The following is a 19061-nucleotide window of genomic DNA, read 5'->3' as shown; positions in this document are numbered from 1 at the left end:
TAATCACAGTGGCAGGCCTAGATATAAACCATTACAACAAGTCCTGATATAAGGTGAGCTGCTGCATTTTGTACTGTAATGGCTTAATCACAGACAGCAGCAGGTCTAGATATAAACCATTACAATAATCTGTAATGTGCATGATCAACAACTGGACTACAGTCTGAAAATTACCTGGGAGAAGCAGAGGTTTGAGAGGATGTAGCAGTCTGAACTTATAGAAGCCAGATTTTACAATGGCTTTAATTTGGGGGATAAAAGACAAGGAAGAATTGATATTAACACTGAGATTCCGAGTCTGAAGATTAACCTTCATTGACTCTCTATTAATTAAAATAGGTAATTGTCTTGGAATGGTATTTTGAAGGCTGAAGAAATATAAATTCAGTCTTAGACAAGTTAAGAGCTAATTTGTTTTCACTAAACCAAAATTTAATCAAATCTTATGGGAGGACACTCTTCTTTCTATCTCAAACCGAGAATTTTCAATGGGTAACAGGAATTGAATGTCATCCGCATAGATACGAAAGTCAATACAAAAATCAGCTAAGTGATTACAGATTGGAGCAAGGTAAATGTTAGAGTAGGGCAGATAAGTTGAACCCTTGAGAAACTCACGATTTTATGGCATATCAATCTGATCTTTTCTCATTGTACCATAATTGCTGTTTTCTGTTCTGGATGTAAGATTGGAATCATTTGATAACTGAACCTGCAATCCCAAGTTCTCTCAGCAGGATAACAGCATCTGATGATCAACAGTGTCAAATGCAGCTGTGATGTCCAACATTATCAACATATAGCTATAACCCTGGCCAAAACTGCGTCTAACAGTGTTAACTAAAGAAATGAGTAGCATCTCTGTATTAAATACCTTTCTGAAACCATATTGAAAGTTATGTAAGATGGTGTTATCGTCAACAAAGAATTCCAATTGTTTTAGGACCACTGATTCTAAAATCTTTGATAGAAATGGTAAAGACGAAATGGGTCTGAAGTTCAACAGGTCAGTTCGATCAAGACCTGGTTTCTTTTAGTAGAGGTTGCACAGCAGCTGTTTTAAGTGGATCTAGCATTACACCTTCAGATAATATGTTTAACAGAGAATATGATGAATTCATTGCTCCTATGATGTTTTAAATTTCACTAGCTGATGAAGGGTCAAAGACTCCCATTTAGGTTTAATCTTAGTTGTGTCTCTCTAGAGATAAACAAGGAATATGGTCCTATAGCAGTTTGGTGTGGAACCAGGGGCCCTGCTTTCATCGCCATTGCGGGCTGTGACATGGTGCAGACGACCGCTAGACTGGTAGCTTCCATGATTGCAGTTACATGCCAGCTGTGACTATGGTCTCCAAGTTCTATCTTACAAGGTTGCCCGTTTAGGATTTTAATTTCTGAGGCATCCTCTAGTACTGGAGCTCCTTGATCTTCACGGTGAAGGTCCAAAGACTCATCTACTGGCTCAGAGGTGGGTCCAGATTAGTTGGACAACTGGATCTTTGACATAAGTGATGGCTATGCTCTGGAATTCCTACGGATGCTTCTATAATCTCTCTTTGCAACTCTCTACCAAACAGAATGGCAATAGAGACTACCTTAACGAGGCTGTTGGACTTGAAGGCCATCATGCTTGTTCCCAGATCATTAAAAAAAGAAAGAAAATTACGATCTGCTATCTCCATTTTTCTATCATTCTTAAGGAAGTTGAGCATCATTCGTGTTTGACTCCTTCTGGAGGAAATTTATGCGATACAGAAGTTTCTCACATCTTTGTTTCTGATGGAGGCATGTCTATGCATTTGCCAGGAGCATCAGTGCTTCCTGGGCTTTGCCGTTCTGAGTCATTGTTATTTTTTTCAGGCATTGTTCTTCGGGCTGGTGGTTGCACATATGAACTTTCTTACAAGGTCATGGTGGTAGTACTTGCCTGTCTGCACAATGGAGGCACGTATCTAGACATTTTACAGTCGTCTCAGATGCTGGAGAATTTTGGCATGCGACCAGTGTGGAACGGGAAGACTAATTTTGCCAGAGGGTCTCAGTCGGGAGTTCATTGTTGAGTTCCTGGGATCAATGGCAGCCAATTTGGATATTGTCCCTAGTCAGAAAATGTGCTTGCAGCCTCTTCAGTGCACTTTGCTCTCCCGGTGGCATCTGCATTCACAGGAGTGCATAGTGTAGTTTCACTTGCTCTTTCCAATGAGGGTCCAGTTGCAGTGGTGACTACAGGTGCTTCAGCTCGGGGGAGGGGGGGGACTTCCTTGGAGACACCGGGCTGCATGGTTCTCATATCAGATGCAAACCTGCTGAGTTATGGGGCTCCCTATCAGGAATTAGGAGCACGCATAGTCCGACTGGTATGTTTGTGCTTCACCGAGCGGCTGGAAGCTCGTTTGGTCACAGTAGTCTACATCATTCATCTAGGTGGAACAGAAGTCTTTCCACTCATGTTAGCACATCAGAGTCGTCCGATTCTTTGGTTGGTGGTCGGAGAGTGCAAAATATAGGTGCTCCCATTCAGATGTGGCTGTGGGGTAGGATATTATTAGACTTCCTGCAATGAACTTAGCTAGACAGCATCTTTCACAAGATTGCTTGCCAGACTGCAATCGTACTTCTGATATCTACAGATTGGCTCTGGAGGCCATATTTGCTGATCTACAGAGGCTACAAATTGTTCTCTCTCTCTTGCTTATGTTAGAGTCTGAGACCTTCCAGGCCTGGGGTGAGGAGCAGGGTCCTCACCCTCTCAGGGAGAAATTCCTTTTCTTTTGGAATTTCCTGCCAGAAGGTTGGCTTAAAGCCTTGGTCTTTACCACCCTGAAGGTTCAGGTAGCAACTCTTGCTTTGGTCCAGCAAAGACTTTGCTGGACCAAGGTGACCCAGTTCTTGAAGGGAGTTAACCGTTTTCAGCCTCCCTCTGCAGAAACTTAATCTGATCTTGATTTTGGTGAGTCCCACCTTTCATCCTCCTGAGTGGATGTTCCTTGCAGCTACTTACCTTTGCAGGTTTGTGCATATTTCCAGGGCAATACAGTTTAAGGCTGTGCCTTCCTTCTTGCTGACAGTGGTTTTGAGAGTTTCAGTTGACTTGCTTTATTCCCCTTCCCATGCTGGAGGGGATTAGTGATGAGAGTGGGTGTTGTTTTTGTGTACCTTGGATGTCAAGTGGTATCAAATGAGATACTTGCAGTCTTCTGTCTCTTTCAGGTAGTCAGAGCTATTGTTTATGCTTCATGGTTGTGATGGCTTTACCGAATGACGGTATATAAAACTCATTAAATAAATAAATAAATAAATAAAGCAGGCAGCTATAGCTTGGATACTGAGATTTCTTTAAGTAACTTAGAGCGAATGCCACTAGATCTCTGGTGGTATCTGGTGCAGAGAGTTGGTTATTCTCTCCTGCTAAGATTTCCCGGGCAGTGACAGGATATTCCTTGCAAACCTTCCCAAACATCATCGCTTGGACTTTTAGGCTCTAATGGGTGCAGCCTTTGATATGCTGTGTTGTCTGCACCGTGGGCAGCCTCCTGCCCTCTTCAGGAGTAGCTTTGGTACATTCCACTTGTGTGGACTGACTTACCTGAGTGCAGAGGAAGAAGAAATTTCTACTTACCTGATAATTTTCTTTCCTCTAAGGAAAGCAGGTCAATCCACAACCCACCCTCGGTTGCCTACTTGCTTTTCATTCATCCCTTCTTGCAGACGATGCAGACTGTTATTTTGTTCATTCATTGAAGAACTGGTAAGTGACATAACCAGCCCCTGAGATTAGTGCATGTTAATGCTTTTGGCTTAGCTCTGTGTTCCCAATTGGGTGGAAATTTGACTGGTGACTGTTAATAATCATGTTCTTGTATAACCAGTTTGTCCACAGTTTGACTTTTCCAGAGAATACTGGTTGGCTGATGTCAGGGCGGGGCTATAGGTCCATGACATCAGCTTTTATTCCGTCTTCATCTGCTGGTAGAAGTGCATAACCCACTTTTATGGATTGACCTGCCTTCCGTAGAGGAAAGGAAATTATCAGGTAAGTAATAATTTCTCCTTTCTTCCTTCCTACACAGGCTCATTCCACAGGGTTTCTTCTTCTGAGCTGCGCATGCAGGAAGAACAAGGAGGTAGAATTGCAGCCATCCTGCCACTCTCGCGTGTGCCACCCTCAAACCTGTTGTGCTTTAGGTGGCTGCTTAGATTGCCTTGTAAAAATCGAAGAGTATCCTATAGCCTGTGAATTACAGCCCACTTTTCTCTCCCTTCTCTCTCTTCCTGTCTGTCTGGGGAATAGCAGAGTCACTGAAGATTACCACTTATTTACCTTTATTTGTTATCTGAGATGCCCAGGAAGAATACTTATTTATCTCAGAATCTGACTTTTTTATTCTCAGATATTTCAGATTCACTACTTAGAATAAATCACACATCTTATGTCTCTTATGTAAGAAACTTATGCTACAATCCTTAACACAGCAAGTACTTATAATGATTAAAGCTTAGCATATTATAGGTGAATTTAGAACAAGACTCGTCAGAATAGCCTTGATTTTCTTAGGATGTTAATAATTTAGCTAAATATCCCCATAATTTTTGAAAATTACCATCATTCTTACCATGGGAGATGTCTGGGTTGCTGAGCTGTAAGAAAAACTGTAGTTCCTGGAGGCTAACTCTGCCAAAGGGAGCATACCTTCTTGGTTCTGGTCCTGCTGGGCTAAAAGGACTTGCCTGATGCCTGGAGAAGAAAAAGACAGGTTTGACCCAGGCTGCCAGGTAGCAGGCTGGAGACTCTCTTACATGCAAGGTCTTCCAGGACACAGCATCTCATCTGCTTGGTTCCATGGAGGGGCTGGGAGTGATAGCTCTGTGTCTTCTGAAAGTGTTAATGGTTCTTTATCACCGCCCCTCTAAGCCCTTCTCTCATGCTGTTTTTAAAAGCCAGGATATGCATATGCAAGAGCTCATACATAGTCAACAGGAGCAAGAAATGGGGTTTCTTCTTCGCTTCAGACTTCTGGATTCCCCTCTGGTGCTCCTAACCAGGGCGTGTGATCTCCAGCTTTGTAGCATCTTGACTAGAGAGCTGACCTGGCTGTATGAGCTGACCTGTCTGTTAAATCTGCCTTCAGGATTGGTGTATCCTGTCTCCAGGCAGATCTGAGCTCTGCTGCAGGTCTTGGAACTGTTCTTACATACACACACCTGGCCTGCATTGTCTTAGGTCAGTGTTTATGGAGAAAAGTTGTTATTCTTCAGAGAGGCCCTGTTAAACAGGTAGATCAGATAATTCAGCCACGTCTTGCCATTCTGGCCAAAGTTCATTATCTCTGTTTTTCTGCTGAATACAGGTCAAGCGTCTATCTTGAAATCAGGATTAATATTTTTCTACATAGTAGTAAAACTTCTGGTACCTCCTACAGCCTAGTGTTTCTACCGACCCTGCCTATTCCTATAGGAAATGTCTACATGTATAAATATCACAGCTAATTGCAGGTTGTCTGCAGATTTCCATAGCTGTCTGCAGTTATTAACTGCCTGCCTGTGAGGTCACCTACTGAAGCGCTTAGGAGTGAATTTTCAAAGGGGTTCTATGCGGAAAAATAGCTTTGAGCCCTACTGGACATGTGCGGGAGTTCCTGCGCAGCAGTTGCCTCCTGAGTCTGCTCAGTCATTTTCTGTCCAAGTTCAAGCATGAACGTATATTTCGTCTTTTCTTCAATTTTCTTTTCAACATGCATTTTTTTTCTTCAGAAATATGCTTCTGTCTCTCTTAGCTGCTTTGGCAGCCACGCAAACAGCACTTTTAAGTGCTACCAAAAAAAAAAGAAGAAGAAAGAAAGTGATACCATTGCTGAGAGATTTTTCAACTCCTCATAATAGTATGCCACAAGAAAAAAACAGTGGTTTTAAAAGTTGCCAATATGGAAAAATCATGTCCATGCAGATGGCCACGAACTTTGCTACCATTGTTTGGGACCAGACCATGACCAAAAAAATTGTTCATCCTGTGGACAGATGTCTCCACATTCACAACGTTCCAGGGCCTTAAAAATGAAAGAGCTGTGGAAATCTTTAAAAAATAGCAGCTGTTCATCCTCCTTAAGTACAGCATTGTCTGCTTTCTTGGGAAATCTCATGAGTCAAAGCCACTCAAAAAATCCCCGAGGGAGATCACGTGATGCAGTAAGGGGATCAGACGTGCGATTTCCCTTGCCGGCCCTGCCGCTTCCATCCTAGCCCATCTGGGCCTCCCAAACTCAAATTGCATTGAATGATTTAATTCATCAGCACAGTGTGATCCCTCCTCATCTAAAATCTGGCAGTATGTCACCCCGGACTGCAAAGAAAGACAAGGAAAGGGAGAAAGCCCGTCCACCCGATCAGGCCTTAGAGGAGGAGAGTGCTACCCTGGAGGCTGCTCCAACAGTGGCACTTGCAGAGATAAAATCGGCGGTTAGAGAGGCACTGGGACCCGAACTCTTACCTATTTCTAATCAACTACAGGAACTGACAGCTTCTATAACGGGGTTTGAATCCTGTTTCATGGCGATCGAGCAGCGCGTCTCTGACGTACAGGACGATCAAGCTGGTGCCCGAAAGGAACTCGACGCTTTGAAAGCCACGGTGGCAAAGCAGGCTGACCGATTAGAAGATCTGGAGAATCGGTCCAGACGTTCGAATTTAAGGTTTGTCGGCCTGTCGGAGAAAGTGGTGGACAAGGACTTAGCGGCCTTTCTGGAGGAATGGCTGCCGCGCGCTCTGGAGATCCCGCGGGTGCATGGGCCCTTATGAGTTGAAAGGGCACATCGTATAGGCCCAAAGCGGGTCGAAGACACACGGCCCCGGGTTACCATCGCGAAAATTTTGAATTTTCAACATAAGACGGCAATTCTATGAGCCGCACGCACTGGATCCGGTCTCGTTTATGAAAATACTAAGGTGCTCATCTTTCAAGATTTTTCGACATGCCTTAGCCAGCAACGTAGAGCCATGATGCCATTTTGTGCTCTTCTTTACGCCATGAAGATCGGGGCGACCATCGTCTACCCGGCACGTCTCCGGGTCCCCACAGCGAATGGTGTATGGTGGCTCAATACACCTGAGGAAGCTCGTCAGTACCTGGCTACTCTAGATCGGTCTGCTCCAATGGGAGCAGGCGCTTCTGGTTTGGATTCGTGATCTTCCAGGCAGCAGTTGTTGCTGGGTAGTTTGGTAAGCCTAGCTGAATTTTGCTGATGGAGGCCGCTGCGGCCGCGGCGCAGCCACTTGAGTTGTTTCAGAAGAGGTTTTTTTCTCTGATTGGAACAGTTTGGCGACTCGGGTGACCCCCGAGGGGCCCTTGAGACCCTTAACTAAATCAGGCGGGTGCATACGGGAGCGGGCCATGTTCAGGTCCGGATTGCCAGGCGATCCGGACCCGATTCCTACTAACTTCGCCAGGGTAGCGGATACACCGCAGGCAGCGCTCCCGCTCCCTTGGTTTACTGTTTTCCTTTTTTTTTTATAGTTGGTTTGCTCCAGACATTGGCTCTTTTTTTTGATATACTAGATGCTTGTTCTAAGGGGCTCTGCCCTATTCCGATTTATTGCATGCAGTCCGGGGGCAGAGTTGTGATCTCTATGTGTGTGAGGGGGAGATTTATCTGTTGTTCCCTATCTTACCCTTTACATGCGATTTGAATGGCTCATGGATAATACTGTTTGTATAATCGGGGGGGGGGGGGGGGCCGGGTGGGCTGGGGTGGGAGGTGGGGAGACGGTATGCATCGAGGTGATCTCTCTTAGGTTGTGGGGATGTGTTTCTCTGTATATTTGGGGGAATGGGGTGTAAGGGAGGGTCCTGGGGGGTTGGGGTTTTATTGTTTTTGCTGATAGGTTCATATACTGTGATGGGGGTTTAGACATCCATACTGTTATTTCTTTTGTGACCCGGGAGATAGAGGTGGGATGCACGGGGATCTCGGCTGGGAAGATCCCTGTCTCTCAAGACCATTTCATATTTCTCATTTTTTTCTCTGCGGTACTAGATGCTGGCTAAGCAACATGTCCGTTTGATCTCTTGGAATATATGTGGTATTAATTCACCTATTAAATGAACAAAAATTCTCACGCTCCTAAAGAAAAAATCCGCAGATTTGGTGTTTCTTCAAGAAACACATCTCACAGATGTGGAGCACCAGAAATTATGCTGGGATTGGGTGGGGTCGGTACATTTTGCATCAGCTACTACTAAATCTGCAGGGGTCGCTATCCTCATACATAAGCGATTGCCTCTTTCTGTTAAACTTGAAATTAAAGATCCACAGGGCCGATATATTATATTGATAGCAGAGCTCTTCCAGCGTCCGTTGGTGCTGTGTAATTTATATGCCTCCAACAATCCACCCTTGGCCTTTTTTCAGACCATTCATGACCATTTGGTGTCCTATATGAATTTGGGCCTTCTTGTCGGGGGTGATTTCAATACCATTAGAGATCCCCAGCTGGACAAGTGGGGGGGACACCAGTCAAGGGAGAGGTCATTGGGGTAAACCTTTTTCCTTGTTTGAACAGGAATTGGACTTATTGGATGCCTGGCGCACATTGAATCCTAAGGTTACTGATTGCACGCACTTGTCCTGGGCACATGCCACATACTCCCGCCTAGACTACATTTTGCTTAGCAGGAATCTATTCTCTCAACTCTCTAATGTGGGCATAGATGATATCATCCTATCTGACCATGCCTCTATTTGGGTGGAGCTGACTTGGTCCATGGGTAGTCCCGCAGCGTTTCATTGGAGATATCCGTATTATCTGCATGGGGACACTGAGTTTCGAGCGCACATTCAGACTCGTTGGAAGAAGTATGCTTCTCATAATTTGGAACACATGGGAGACCCAGTTTTATATTGGTACACCTCTAAGGCAGTTATGCGGAGGGAGATCATATGTGGCGTACAGGAAGAAATGTTAGATAAACCGATTCTTGTGTTAAGCACACAACATCATGGGGCTAAACGTCTTTGATTTCTGACAACACCCTGGCTCATAGAGCCAAATATCTCTCAGTGCAAAGCACGCTTAACTCGCTCTTACACCAGAGGGCGAAGAAAAGTGTTTTATATTATCAGCACAAGCTTTTCCAAATGGGGAATAAACCTGGCAAAATAATGGCCAATTTAATTCGAGCCCGACGAGCCTCGGCTTTTGTGGCTGCAGGTCAATTTGTTACTGACACTCCCAGGGTGCTACAGGTCTTCAAGGACTATTATGCCACTTTATACACTGCAGGCCCCAGGGACACTGATAAGTGTCGGCAATTTTGTGATAGGGTAGAGATACCTCATATTACTCTAGAACAGCAAGGTCAGCTTAATCAACCGATCTCAGAGGCAGAAACAAGGAGGGTTATCTGGCAGGCTAAAAGCTTTAAAGCCCCGGGGCCTGACAGGTTCACAGCCGACTATTACAAGGCTTTAACGGATGCTTTGATAAGCCTCCTTACTAGTACCTTTAACGCCTTGATTGCAAATGGTACATATCCGGCTCAAAGCAATGAAGTGCTCATTACTTTGATTCCTAAGACGGGGAAGGACCCACAATCACCTTCAGCATATCGACCCATATCACTATTAAACGTGGACCAGAAGCTCTTAGCAAAAATTTTAGCTGACAGACTGGCTTTGCTGTTACCCTCTTTAATTCGTCCGGACCCAGTAAGTAGGCTTTGTACGGAAGCGATATGCCTCTACGAACATTCGGAGGGTTCTGACTGCTATGGCATTATGCACACAGTTTCAAGAACCCTACCTGGCCATAAGTTTCGATGCAGAAAAAGCCTTTGATAGGGTAGAGTAGGGATATTTATTTCACATCTTGGACGAAATGAATATCATTGGTTGGTTTCAAGATGCGATTCACCTTCTGTATCAGGACCCGGTGGCACGGATAGTGGTGAACCAATCTCACTCTGACACGTTTCCCATTTACAGAGGTACCCAACAGGGGTGCCCCCTGTCCCCCCTGTTGTTTCTATTACAATTTGAGCCGCTTTTCTTGGCTATACAGGAGGCTCGGAAGGTGAAAGGGGTTTTCTTTCAAGCTCAGACTTTCAAATATGCGGCTTTTGCTGATGATCTCCTTGTCTTTTTAACTAACCCTGTTGCCTCTCTCCCACCACTGCTGTCCCTTCTCGGTGAGTTTGGCTCCTTCTCAGGCTTTCGCTTAAACCGCGAAAAAAGCGTTGGTGTTGGCGTTTCCGACTGCCCTGCGAAATAATTGGGAGGGTCTCTTTCCATTGCTTTGGGCTACGGGACGTATGCGATACCTGGGCATTTACTTATCCACTGATCTCCCTCAGCTTTATGCCTTGAATATACATCCCTTGGTTACCTATACTCTGGAGCAGATGCAGCGTTGGCGGTCTTTACCGCTCTCTCGGAGGCCGAATTCAGCTTTTTAAAATGAATTTTTGCCCAAATGGCTTTACGTCTTTCAGAATTTGATACTTCGACTTAAGGTCCGAGACATTCAAAGGTTGGAAGGCGGAATGAGGAGTTTTTTTTGGCGGGGGAAAAAATCAAGAATTGCATTAAGACATCTGCAAAGTAGGTGGGGTATGGGAGGCCTTAGTGTACCTGACCTTCGCTTGTATAACAAGGCCAGTAATTTACGGGTGGTACGGGAGTGGTTGATTGGGGAAGGGTTTTACATTCATTTAGCAGCTGAACGTGAAATCTGTGGTGCTCGTGATTTACGCTTTGTCTTACAGACTACTTGGTATAAACTGACCATACCCGAGCCGCTGGCAGGTTTGATAAGCCCGGTAAGATATGCCTGGCTTCGGTTATTGAAATTATTGCAACTCCCTCAGGGGTGTGCTTTCTTCTTTCCTTTGCAAGGAAATCCTGATTTTTCTCCTGGGTCGACCTCTATAGTGTTTCGGCAATGGGCAGCCCGAGGGAATTACGCAGTTGGGGCATGTCCTGGATGACACAGGGCACTTAATTCCGCCTCCCAAGCTGTCTACACTTTATGGTTTGGGGAATATATCTCTGTTTCCCTACTTTCTCATTATGTCCATTCCCTGCCGGATGCTGGCTTTCTGCCAGGTGGATTTAAGGCTATTGAGGCTTGCTTCTTACTGGAGTGGGCTACCGTGCCTTCACTTTCCCATTATTATAGCAAACTGTGAAATCTCGTTTATCAGAGTCCATGCTCCGACCTGGCAGAACGTTGGAATAAGGAAGGGGAGTTTCAGGTTTTGGCCACTCAATTCGGAGCCTGCTTTAAAAGTATTGCGAAAGTTTCTTCAAACTCATATTATCGCGAAATGCAATTTAAATTTCTCTGGAGAGCATATGTGTCCACACAGGTGGCGTTCCACTCTACACTAGTCCTGACTGCCACCTGTGGGAAGTGTAATCGGGGGAAAGGCACTCTTTCACATTTGTTTTGGGGTTGTCCTGTTATTCAGCAATTTTGGAGGCGTATTATCTCTTATTTGGCTGGGTTGTTGGGTATTTCTTTACAAGCCTCCCCCTTTATGATTCTCTTTGAATGTATCCCTCTGGTGCGCATCAGGGAAGCGGGGCATCGTCTGCTCTTCATGAAAGCTTGCTTTGTAGGTAAACGACTGATACTCATTCAGTGGAAAGAAGCAGCAGCAGCACCCTCTTTCTGGGCGTGGCGGAACCACTTACACCGACTCATGCAGATGGAACAGTTGATGGCTCACACATCTCCTCGGCACCATCGCACCTTCTTCAAAATTTGGGATCCGTACATTCAGGCGTACCACACAGGGCGTGTAGCCCGATTCTAAATAAATGACCTATGGTGTCTCCGGCTTTTGGCTGCTGGGTCACTGAGATTTTCGCTTCCACATCACAGTATGACTGTTAGGTTTTGTTTGATTTGGGTGGGGGGAAGGGGGGGTTGATGTCATAACTTGTTCTTTGACATGTAGTTGCACTCTAAATGTTCTGCTAGTTGTCGGACACTGAAGTGTACCTGTGTCCGGCTAACTGTTTTGTTCTTGTTATTATGTGGAAAATGCAATAAAAAATTGTTAAATATAAAAAAATGCCCCATCTGTTAAGATCAAGATCATGGGGTTAAATTCAATTGTCCAGAAAGTATCGACACACAAGCGGCACCACTCTTTCAAGCCAGCCACCTAGGCAACAAAGAAACATAAGCATCAAGGGATATCGATGTTGGTGCTGACGCGATATCCTTCTTCACCACCATTGATGCAGCAAGGTGCATCAATGCAACATTTATCTATGTAATTATTTATTTATTTTCTGCTATTCAGTACTTCAAAGCAGATTACATTAAGGTGCTACAGGTATTTACCTAGCTCCAGATGGCTTATAATCTAACAGGCTAAATTTAAAATGAACGCACATGCGCACATACACGTGCATAGACTGGAATTTTAAATCGTGCACATACTTGCTCACATATGTTTTAAAATATACCAACTGTAAGTATGCTTCTAGTTTTAAGAAGTTACTCGAGCACAGCTAGTGTGCGTGTCTTTCATAGGATTTTCATGGCTTTTACTCACATATGTAGGTGTATTTGAAAACATGCACGTGCAAGGGACAACTCAGTTTTTCTAGTGAGTCCACCAGTTTTCCCAGTTAATATCAAGGTCTTCCAGACCCTTCTGCTTCTTCATCCTGCATCCCCGCCAGTGATCCAGACCCCTCACCCTGTCCTATAAGCTCTAAAACTCGAGATCTACAGTCATGCTCCTCATCTAGAGCAGCAGTAAAGTTACATGAATAACAAGCTGACCCGTGCCATGGTCTCTGGTTTTAAAATAAGGAATTACATAGGTAACTGTTGGCTCTGCCATGGAATGCCCATGCCCCATCCTTTTTCCATCCTTTTATTTTTAATGCACACACTGGTATGCACGCCATACGATACAGCTTTTAAAAATTTGCATTGCTCTCCCGTGGCCTGCATACACACGTATGCAGGCATTTTTTGCAATAGCAACATGTTCAAAATTGACTTCTTAGTTTGTAGCTGAGGCAAAGGAGCTCTGCTTCAACATTATCTAAATTGGTGCAGCCAAGCAATCAAAGCACAGTGCACCAACACAAGCGAAGCTGTCGCGCTCTCTAAGCCATTGATGCATTCAAAGTCATCCATGCACAATGCACCAGAGATCTTTAGCCACAGTGCATCGACACACTTGATATGTGGTGCACCAATGCACACAATGCCTTCTGCACTGACGCAAGCTACAAATCTCAACAGCCACTGATATATGGTGCACCAATGTAAGTCATCCCTATGCTTTCCAACTCTTCTAATGCTGCGCTCTCTCCTCTGCATTATGTGCTGCTGTACCCCATGATGTATTTGATGCACATTGTCCTCTATGAGGCACTGGGACAATCTTCAACCACACAGCCCACAAAATCCCCATCTGGATCCACAACAGAGGCTGCAGCCCCATCCTGGAATCCAAGAGGTCTTCTAATGGAGAATTATACAACTCATCCAAGATCAGAGAAAGGCTCAAACTGCCCTTACCACCCTCATTGGTTCCAAGAGTAACTCCTCCAGGGTTAATAGCAGAAGGTCTCTGCTTACAGATGGGAGATCTAATCTTGGCTACAATACCACTCACCTCCAATAAACTGCCTATTACATATTATGAGGGTTGAGGGGGGTTTGAACCTGGAACTCTGGGATATCTAGACCATGAGCCTATCATTAGACTGTGAAGGCTATTGGCTTTTCCAGGAACTCTAGTATATTTGTCTTGTTATCCAGGAAAGTCAGACAAGGCCCTGCAGTTGACCAGTTGGACCAGCACTGGGTGTGTCCTTTATTCTCAGCAGTTTATAAGGCATGTTTAAAAGGCACACATTGCTGGTTCAGCAACCATCTTGGCATCTTTCCCATGGAAACACTACCCATTTGTTTCCTGATTTCCAAGCTTTGTCCTAGAAGTATCTAAGCCATGCCTTGTCTAAGTATCCAACCCTTGTTCAGTTGAAGTATCCTGTTTCCAAGATTCCTGCAATTGTATTCTGTTCCAAGATTTTTGCTATTATATTTTGTCTTCCAAAATTTCTGTAGTTGTAGCCTTTCCTTGTGTAAGTATCCATTGTCTAAGCATCCACGCTTTGTTCAGTTGAAGTATCCTGGGTCCAAGATTTCTGCACTTGTGTTTCTGTACAACACTTGTGCACATAAATCTCCCTTCTTCACAGTTCAGTTTCCAGTTTTCTTCTTCTATTCCCAGCATTCCTATTCTGTGTATCTCTCCTGGAGCTTCTCCAGCTTTTTATAACTTGCCACTGAGTCTCCACATTGCCTCTCCAAGTAAGCACCTTCCCTCTGAGATGGACCTGATTGTCAAGTCTCGCCATCCATGACAGAATGAACCAGCCCAAACCCTGAGGCAAGGGTGGCTCTGTGAATCACGTAGTTCATGGCAAGATGTTTTGCCCACAAATTTATAACTGTGGATTGCCTTCTTGTGTCTGTGACTCTCCTTGAGAACAAGACGTGCCTGTTCTGTAAGACCCCTAGTATACGATTGCCAGTTATGGAGAGATGAAGAGCATATAGCCCAAGTCACACATTATTTCATGCTGGCATACCAGTTTTCTTAATGGACTTTTGGCCTGCAGCAACATATTTCATCCCAGTTTGCAACTGTAGTGTCCAAGACTTTACCCAAGGCTGCGTCCGCACTGCCCAAGACTCTGCCTCAGGCTGCACCTCTAGTGTCCAAGCCTTCATCCAAGGCTGCTCTCACAGCATCCAAGTCTCTGATCCTGGCTGTATCTGCATCACCCAAGCCTTCATTTGAGGTTCCATCCACAGCATGCAAGCCTTCATTCCAGGCCACTCCTGCAGCAATTGGATATCAGAGTGCACTAATCACTCTTGTACCTTGACTGGACTTCAATTTACAGATTCTGTCAAAACTCATCAAGTGTGATCCATGGCTTCTTATATTGCCCACCTCCAAGTGGTACCCATTGAAGATATCGATGCACATCCAGCATGGCTCTCTGCTTCAACGGCATGGGAGAAGACTTATACGTCACACATATCCAGCATAGCTCCCTGCTTCAACGGCAGGGGAGAAGAAAAACAACCAATAAGGGCTAATAACATAGTCTGGGTAAAACAAATAAGCATGGGTGCAGCTTGCTTATTGCGGCGGCTACTACCCCTAACGAATCAAGCTAGATATTTCACTTGGATGCAGCTCCATCACTGCTCTCTACATTAAAGGTGGGGGTGGAAGGGAAATAGAACCAAGAGCTAAGAGAAACAGATAAGTATGAGAGAAAATATGTGTGAAGCTTGCTGGGCAGACTAGATGGGCCATTTGGTCTTCTTCTGCCGTCATTTCTATGTTTCTATGTTTCTATGTGATGTGATCCTTGGTCCACACCTTCATGTCCCTTTACTGTATCAAAAACACATCAAGAACTGACAGTAGATTTTGGAAAACCTACTCCTACAGTAGTCCACTCTCCACAGTGGGGTTCAGGTTGTTTACTAAGTAATCTGTTGCAACCTTCAGCTTGGGACTCCCTTCATGTAATGGCTAATTTAGCCTGCTTATCAATAGAAAAAGCATGTTTGCTTACCATTAACGGTGTTTTCCATAGCCAGCAGGATGAATTAGCCATGGAATATCTGTCCACCTCCCTGGACAGTTGACTAGACAGTTACATTAGCTCTGTTATTGACTGAGGAGACTCACAAGGCAACTGTTGCACAGGAATTCCCGCACATACTCTACAGCTTGGAGAGACCAGTCTGTTCGGTGCTGCTAGATTATGTCACCCACATGTAATGGCTAATTCATCCTGTTATCTATGGAAACCATTTACAGTAAGCAAACTTGCTTTTTATAAATGTTGAAAGTATGCATGTATTTTCGGTCTTGCTAATACATATACTGGGGGGGGGGGGGGGGGGGATCAGTCTAGAGTCACTCCAGTGCAAGGTTCAGAAGTATACATGGTACTTGTTGTTTTGAAAGAGATATACATGTATACCTTACTAAACTTATTCATACACTTTTACAACAGCTAATTAACTCACACAAGTGAAATCGGACTAGTCTATTGTATACAGTTTTTGGGTGGGAGGTCTGGGTAAACTGATGATGGCTCAGGGTGACATGCTAGAGGGTCTGGATAAACTGGTGGAGGTATAGGAGAACTGGTGATTCCAAGTATGCCCACAAATATTTTTAAAACTCTATACACGCATACTTTATAAAATACCCACCCCTTTGTTTAATACTGTGTTTATTGTACAGTGTCATAATTATTTCATGTGTAAAATATACGGTCATAGGTTTATAAAATAAGTTGATAATGTATGCTTTTACTTGCATTGAAAATATACATGCATACATTTGGAGTGGAAATAACGCTGCAGTTTATAAAATACTAGTTTAATCTCCACATGTTCACTTATGCACGCAAATTCTGTACCACAGATAGGTTTGAAAGTTGGGCTCCCTGTGCATGTTACACACATAGGAGGATGGTCTCCATTTCCTTATGTTACAGCTGAGAAAGTTAGAAATATATTCACTATGGCAGCCACCTGAGCACTTAAAAAAATAAAATGTAAAGTTTTTAGCCTTGTTGCAAACGGGTTTAAGCCTTACACTTCATCCTGTGGCTTGGGAAGACTGCAAGGATAATGTGAGCATCTTCTGTGTTGTATCGGAGGTCAATTCAAAGTAACACAGACTTTCTATTCCAAAGATTATATATTGTTTTTTGACATTTTGCCTAAAGTGAATCATAATAATTGAGTTCAAACAGAACAAAATATTTGTTTCATTTACATTACTGTACAGGTTACAGACCAGGCTTCATTATTTGTACTACTGTTGTTTCATCCTGTTCACTTGTTTGACATGGGAGATTACAGAGTGCATTTCTGTTGGTATTCATCTCATCTCACTCTCTCCTTCACAGGCCTGTGTGTGGAATCCGAGGAAAGACTCTTATTATTAACCTACCAGGAAGCAAGAAAGGGTCACAGGTAAGAAGTGAGGAAGAGACTGTCACTACAAAGTGCTGACAAATATAATTTTTTTGTTTCCTCTCTTTGAAGCCGATGTAATTAGCAGCGCTAAAGCTGCTGCAGTCTTTTGCGCTTACTTGCGCTAGCCTTATGCAAGTGTTTAGCACGGGAAAAATACGTGCATAAACCCACTTTAAAATACGTGGCTGGTTTAGTGCGGGTGCATGCAAATGAAGCAATTAAATATTCACAGGCTATGCAGGGAGCTGCGTTTCGGTTAGTGCGGATTTTTGAATGCAGGATTTTTAGCGCCTGAGTCAGTGCAGAAGTGAAGTTAAAGCGCATGTCTGGAGACCGGTTTACTCTGGGGTAATCATGGATTACCTTCACTTTTTCAGATGTTTGGTACATTTTTGTGGGTTGGCTGTAGAAATCTCTGCTGCATTCCAGCACCTGCCGGCATCTGCCGGTACAGCTGCCACACAATCAGAGATGGAAAATGAAGGGGTTAGACATTACTCTACCCATCTTCAGTTCCACCCCTGGACCACTAACTTCTTCACTGCTTTATTAAAAGGGAAGGCTTTCACCATGAGAATCACTCGCGGGTCACCAGATTAATGCAGATTTCAGCACAGTCTATTATATAGGGCTTTGACCACGTGTTTTCATGTATATTTGCATGCGTTTTTGCATGTGTTTTATTTCTACGTGATTTTTGTATGCACATCTAATTTGCATACGCGTCCTTTATTATATCATGTGGAGGCGCCTGCTTTTGCCATGCATACTAATAAAATTACGTGCAGACAACTAGTACTGATTTCACTGCAGGTCTTATTACATCAGCACTTTTGTGTTTAGATGAAGAAAGAATTGTCTATTTGTCAAAGCTGAAATATTCTCATAGTATTTAAAGGCAAAATGATGGCAGCTTCAGAAACCTGTGCCTTTATTTCCATATCTTAGTGTTTTGAGAATGAAAAATATAACTAATAAATATAATGAGCTATTTTCTTCCTGGTTATTAAAAGTAAAATGAACTACACTCATTGATAAGAAATTAAAACAAAATTATCTTTAAAGAATGGTCTTTTCCTTGGACTGCAAGTCATATATGCTTTGTATGACAACAGAAATATGCATTCTAATTATAATTGTTTTCCATATGTCAAGACTCTACATTAAGTTGCATTAACTAGAGCAGTGGTTCCCAACCATTTTTCTGTCAGGACACACCTGACAGATGACTTTCACATGCGTGACATATGGAACCATATGACTGTCACAGGGCTTAATGTAAAAATACACTCTGCATCCACAGGAACCCCCAGACCCAAAACAATGGGTGCAGAATTGAATTAGGACATTCTCTGTACAACTCACCCATAGATGCACACAGAACCGACCTTTACCCAATGCCGAAAGATCATAAGTTACAAAATGAAGACAGAAACCAGAATGGAAACTCAAAAAAAGCCACTCTGCATGCAGTGCAAAACTGGAGAACTGGAAACAGAAATATAGCACCTAACATACTCCCAGGATCTGTTTTAATGCACACAAACTAAGTCGCGCAAAGTTACACCTGTATTATGAACCACACTCAAACAGTAACAACCCTACCTATAAAAAGGCAACACTAGAAATATTAAACCAGGCCCTAAACACCAATGCACCTCCTATTAAAAAAACAGAAACAACCTTGGTCAAACATGCAGAACACAAACAGGCTTTGACCAAATACAGAATAAAGTGACCATAAAGTTGTTGATTATGTTTTTCCTTTGTGGCACTGCATACAGAATATAGCTTCTTCCTGTTTCCAGTTCAGTTTTGTCTGCATATTTCTAATTATACATTTCTCAAGAAATATAAAATAATTGTAAAACTATACTAATAAACAGAATAAATGTTTCAAAATAACTTATGAATGGAATAACATCCAATAATTAAAAACTCATAAAATGTATACAAAATTCTCCAAACACCTATAAAATATTTCAAAACAGCAAACACATCACATAATACCC

The 19061-nt window shown here is 43.4% G+C and overlaps 1 protein-coding gene across 7 annotated transcripts in view; it reads left to right on the top strand.

Moving 5' to 3' along the window:
- The window catches only part of GPHN (gephyrin), a 1154395-nt gene that overhangs the window by 614971 nt on the left and 520363 nt on the right, over positions 1-19061 (top strand). For all 7 annotated transcript variants that reach the window (XM_029598877.1, XM_029598878.1, XM_029598879.1 and 4 more), the window contains one exon: positions 16980-17046. In XM_029598877.1, coding sequence (XP_029454737.1) covers positions 16980-17046 — 67 coding nt within the window. The remainder of the gene's footprint in view (positions 1-16979; positions 17047-19061) is intronic.

The sequence above is a fragment of the Rhinatrema bivittatum genome, chromosome 4, assembly GCF_901001135.1.
Source record: "Rhinatrema bivittatum chromosome 4, aRhiBiv1.1, whole genome shotgun sequence".
Classification (NCBI taxonomy): domain Eukaryota; kingdom Metazoa; phylum Chordata; class Amphibia; order Gymnophiona; family Rhinatrematidae; genus Rhinatrema; species Rhinatrema bivittatum.
Note: the sequence above shows the minus strand (reverse complement) of the source record. Positions and strands in the feature narration are given on the sequence as shown.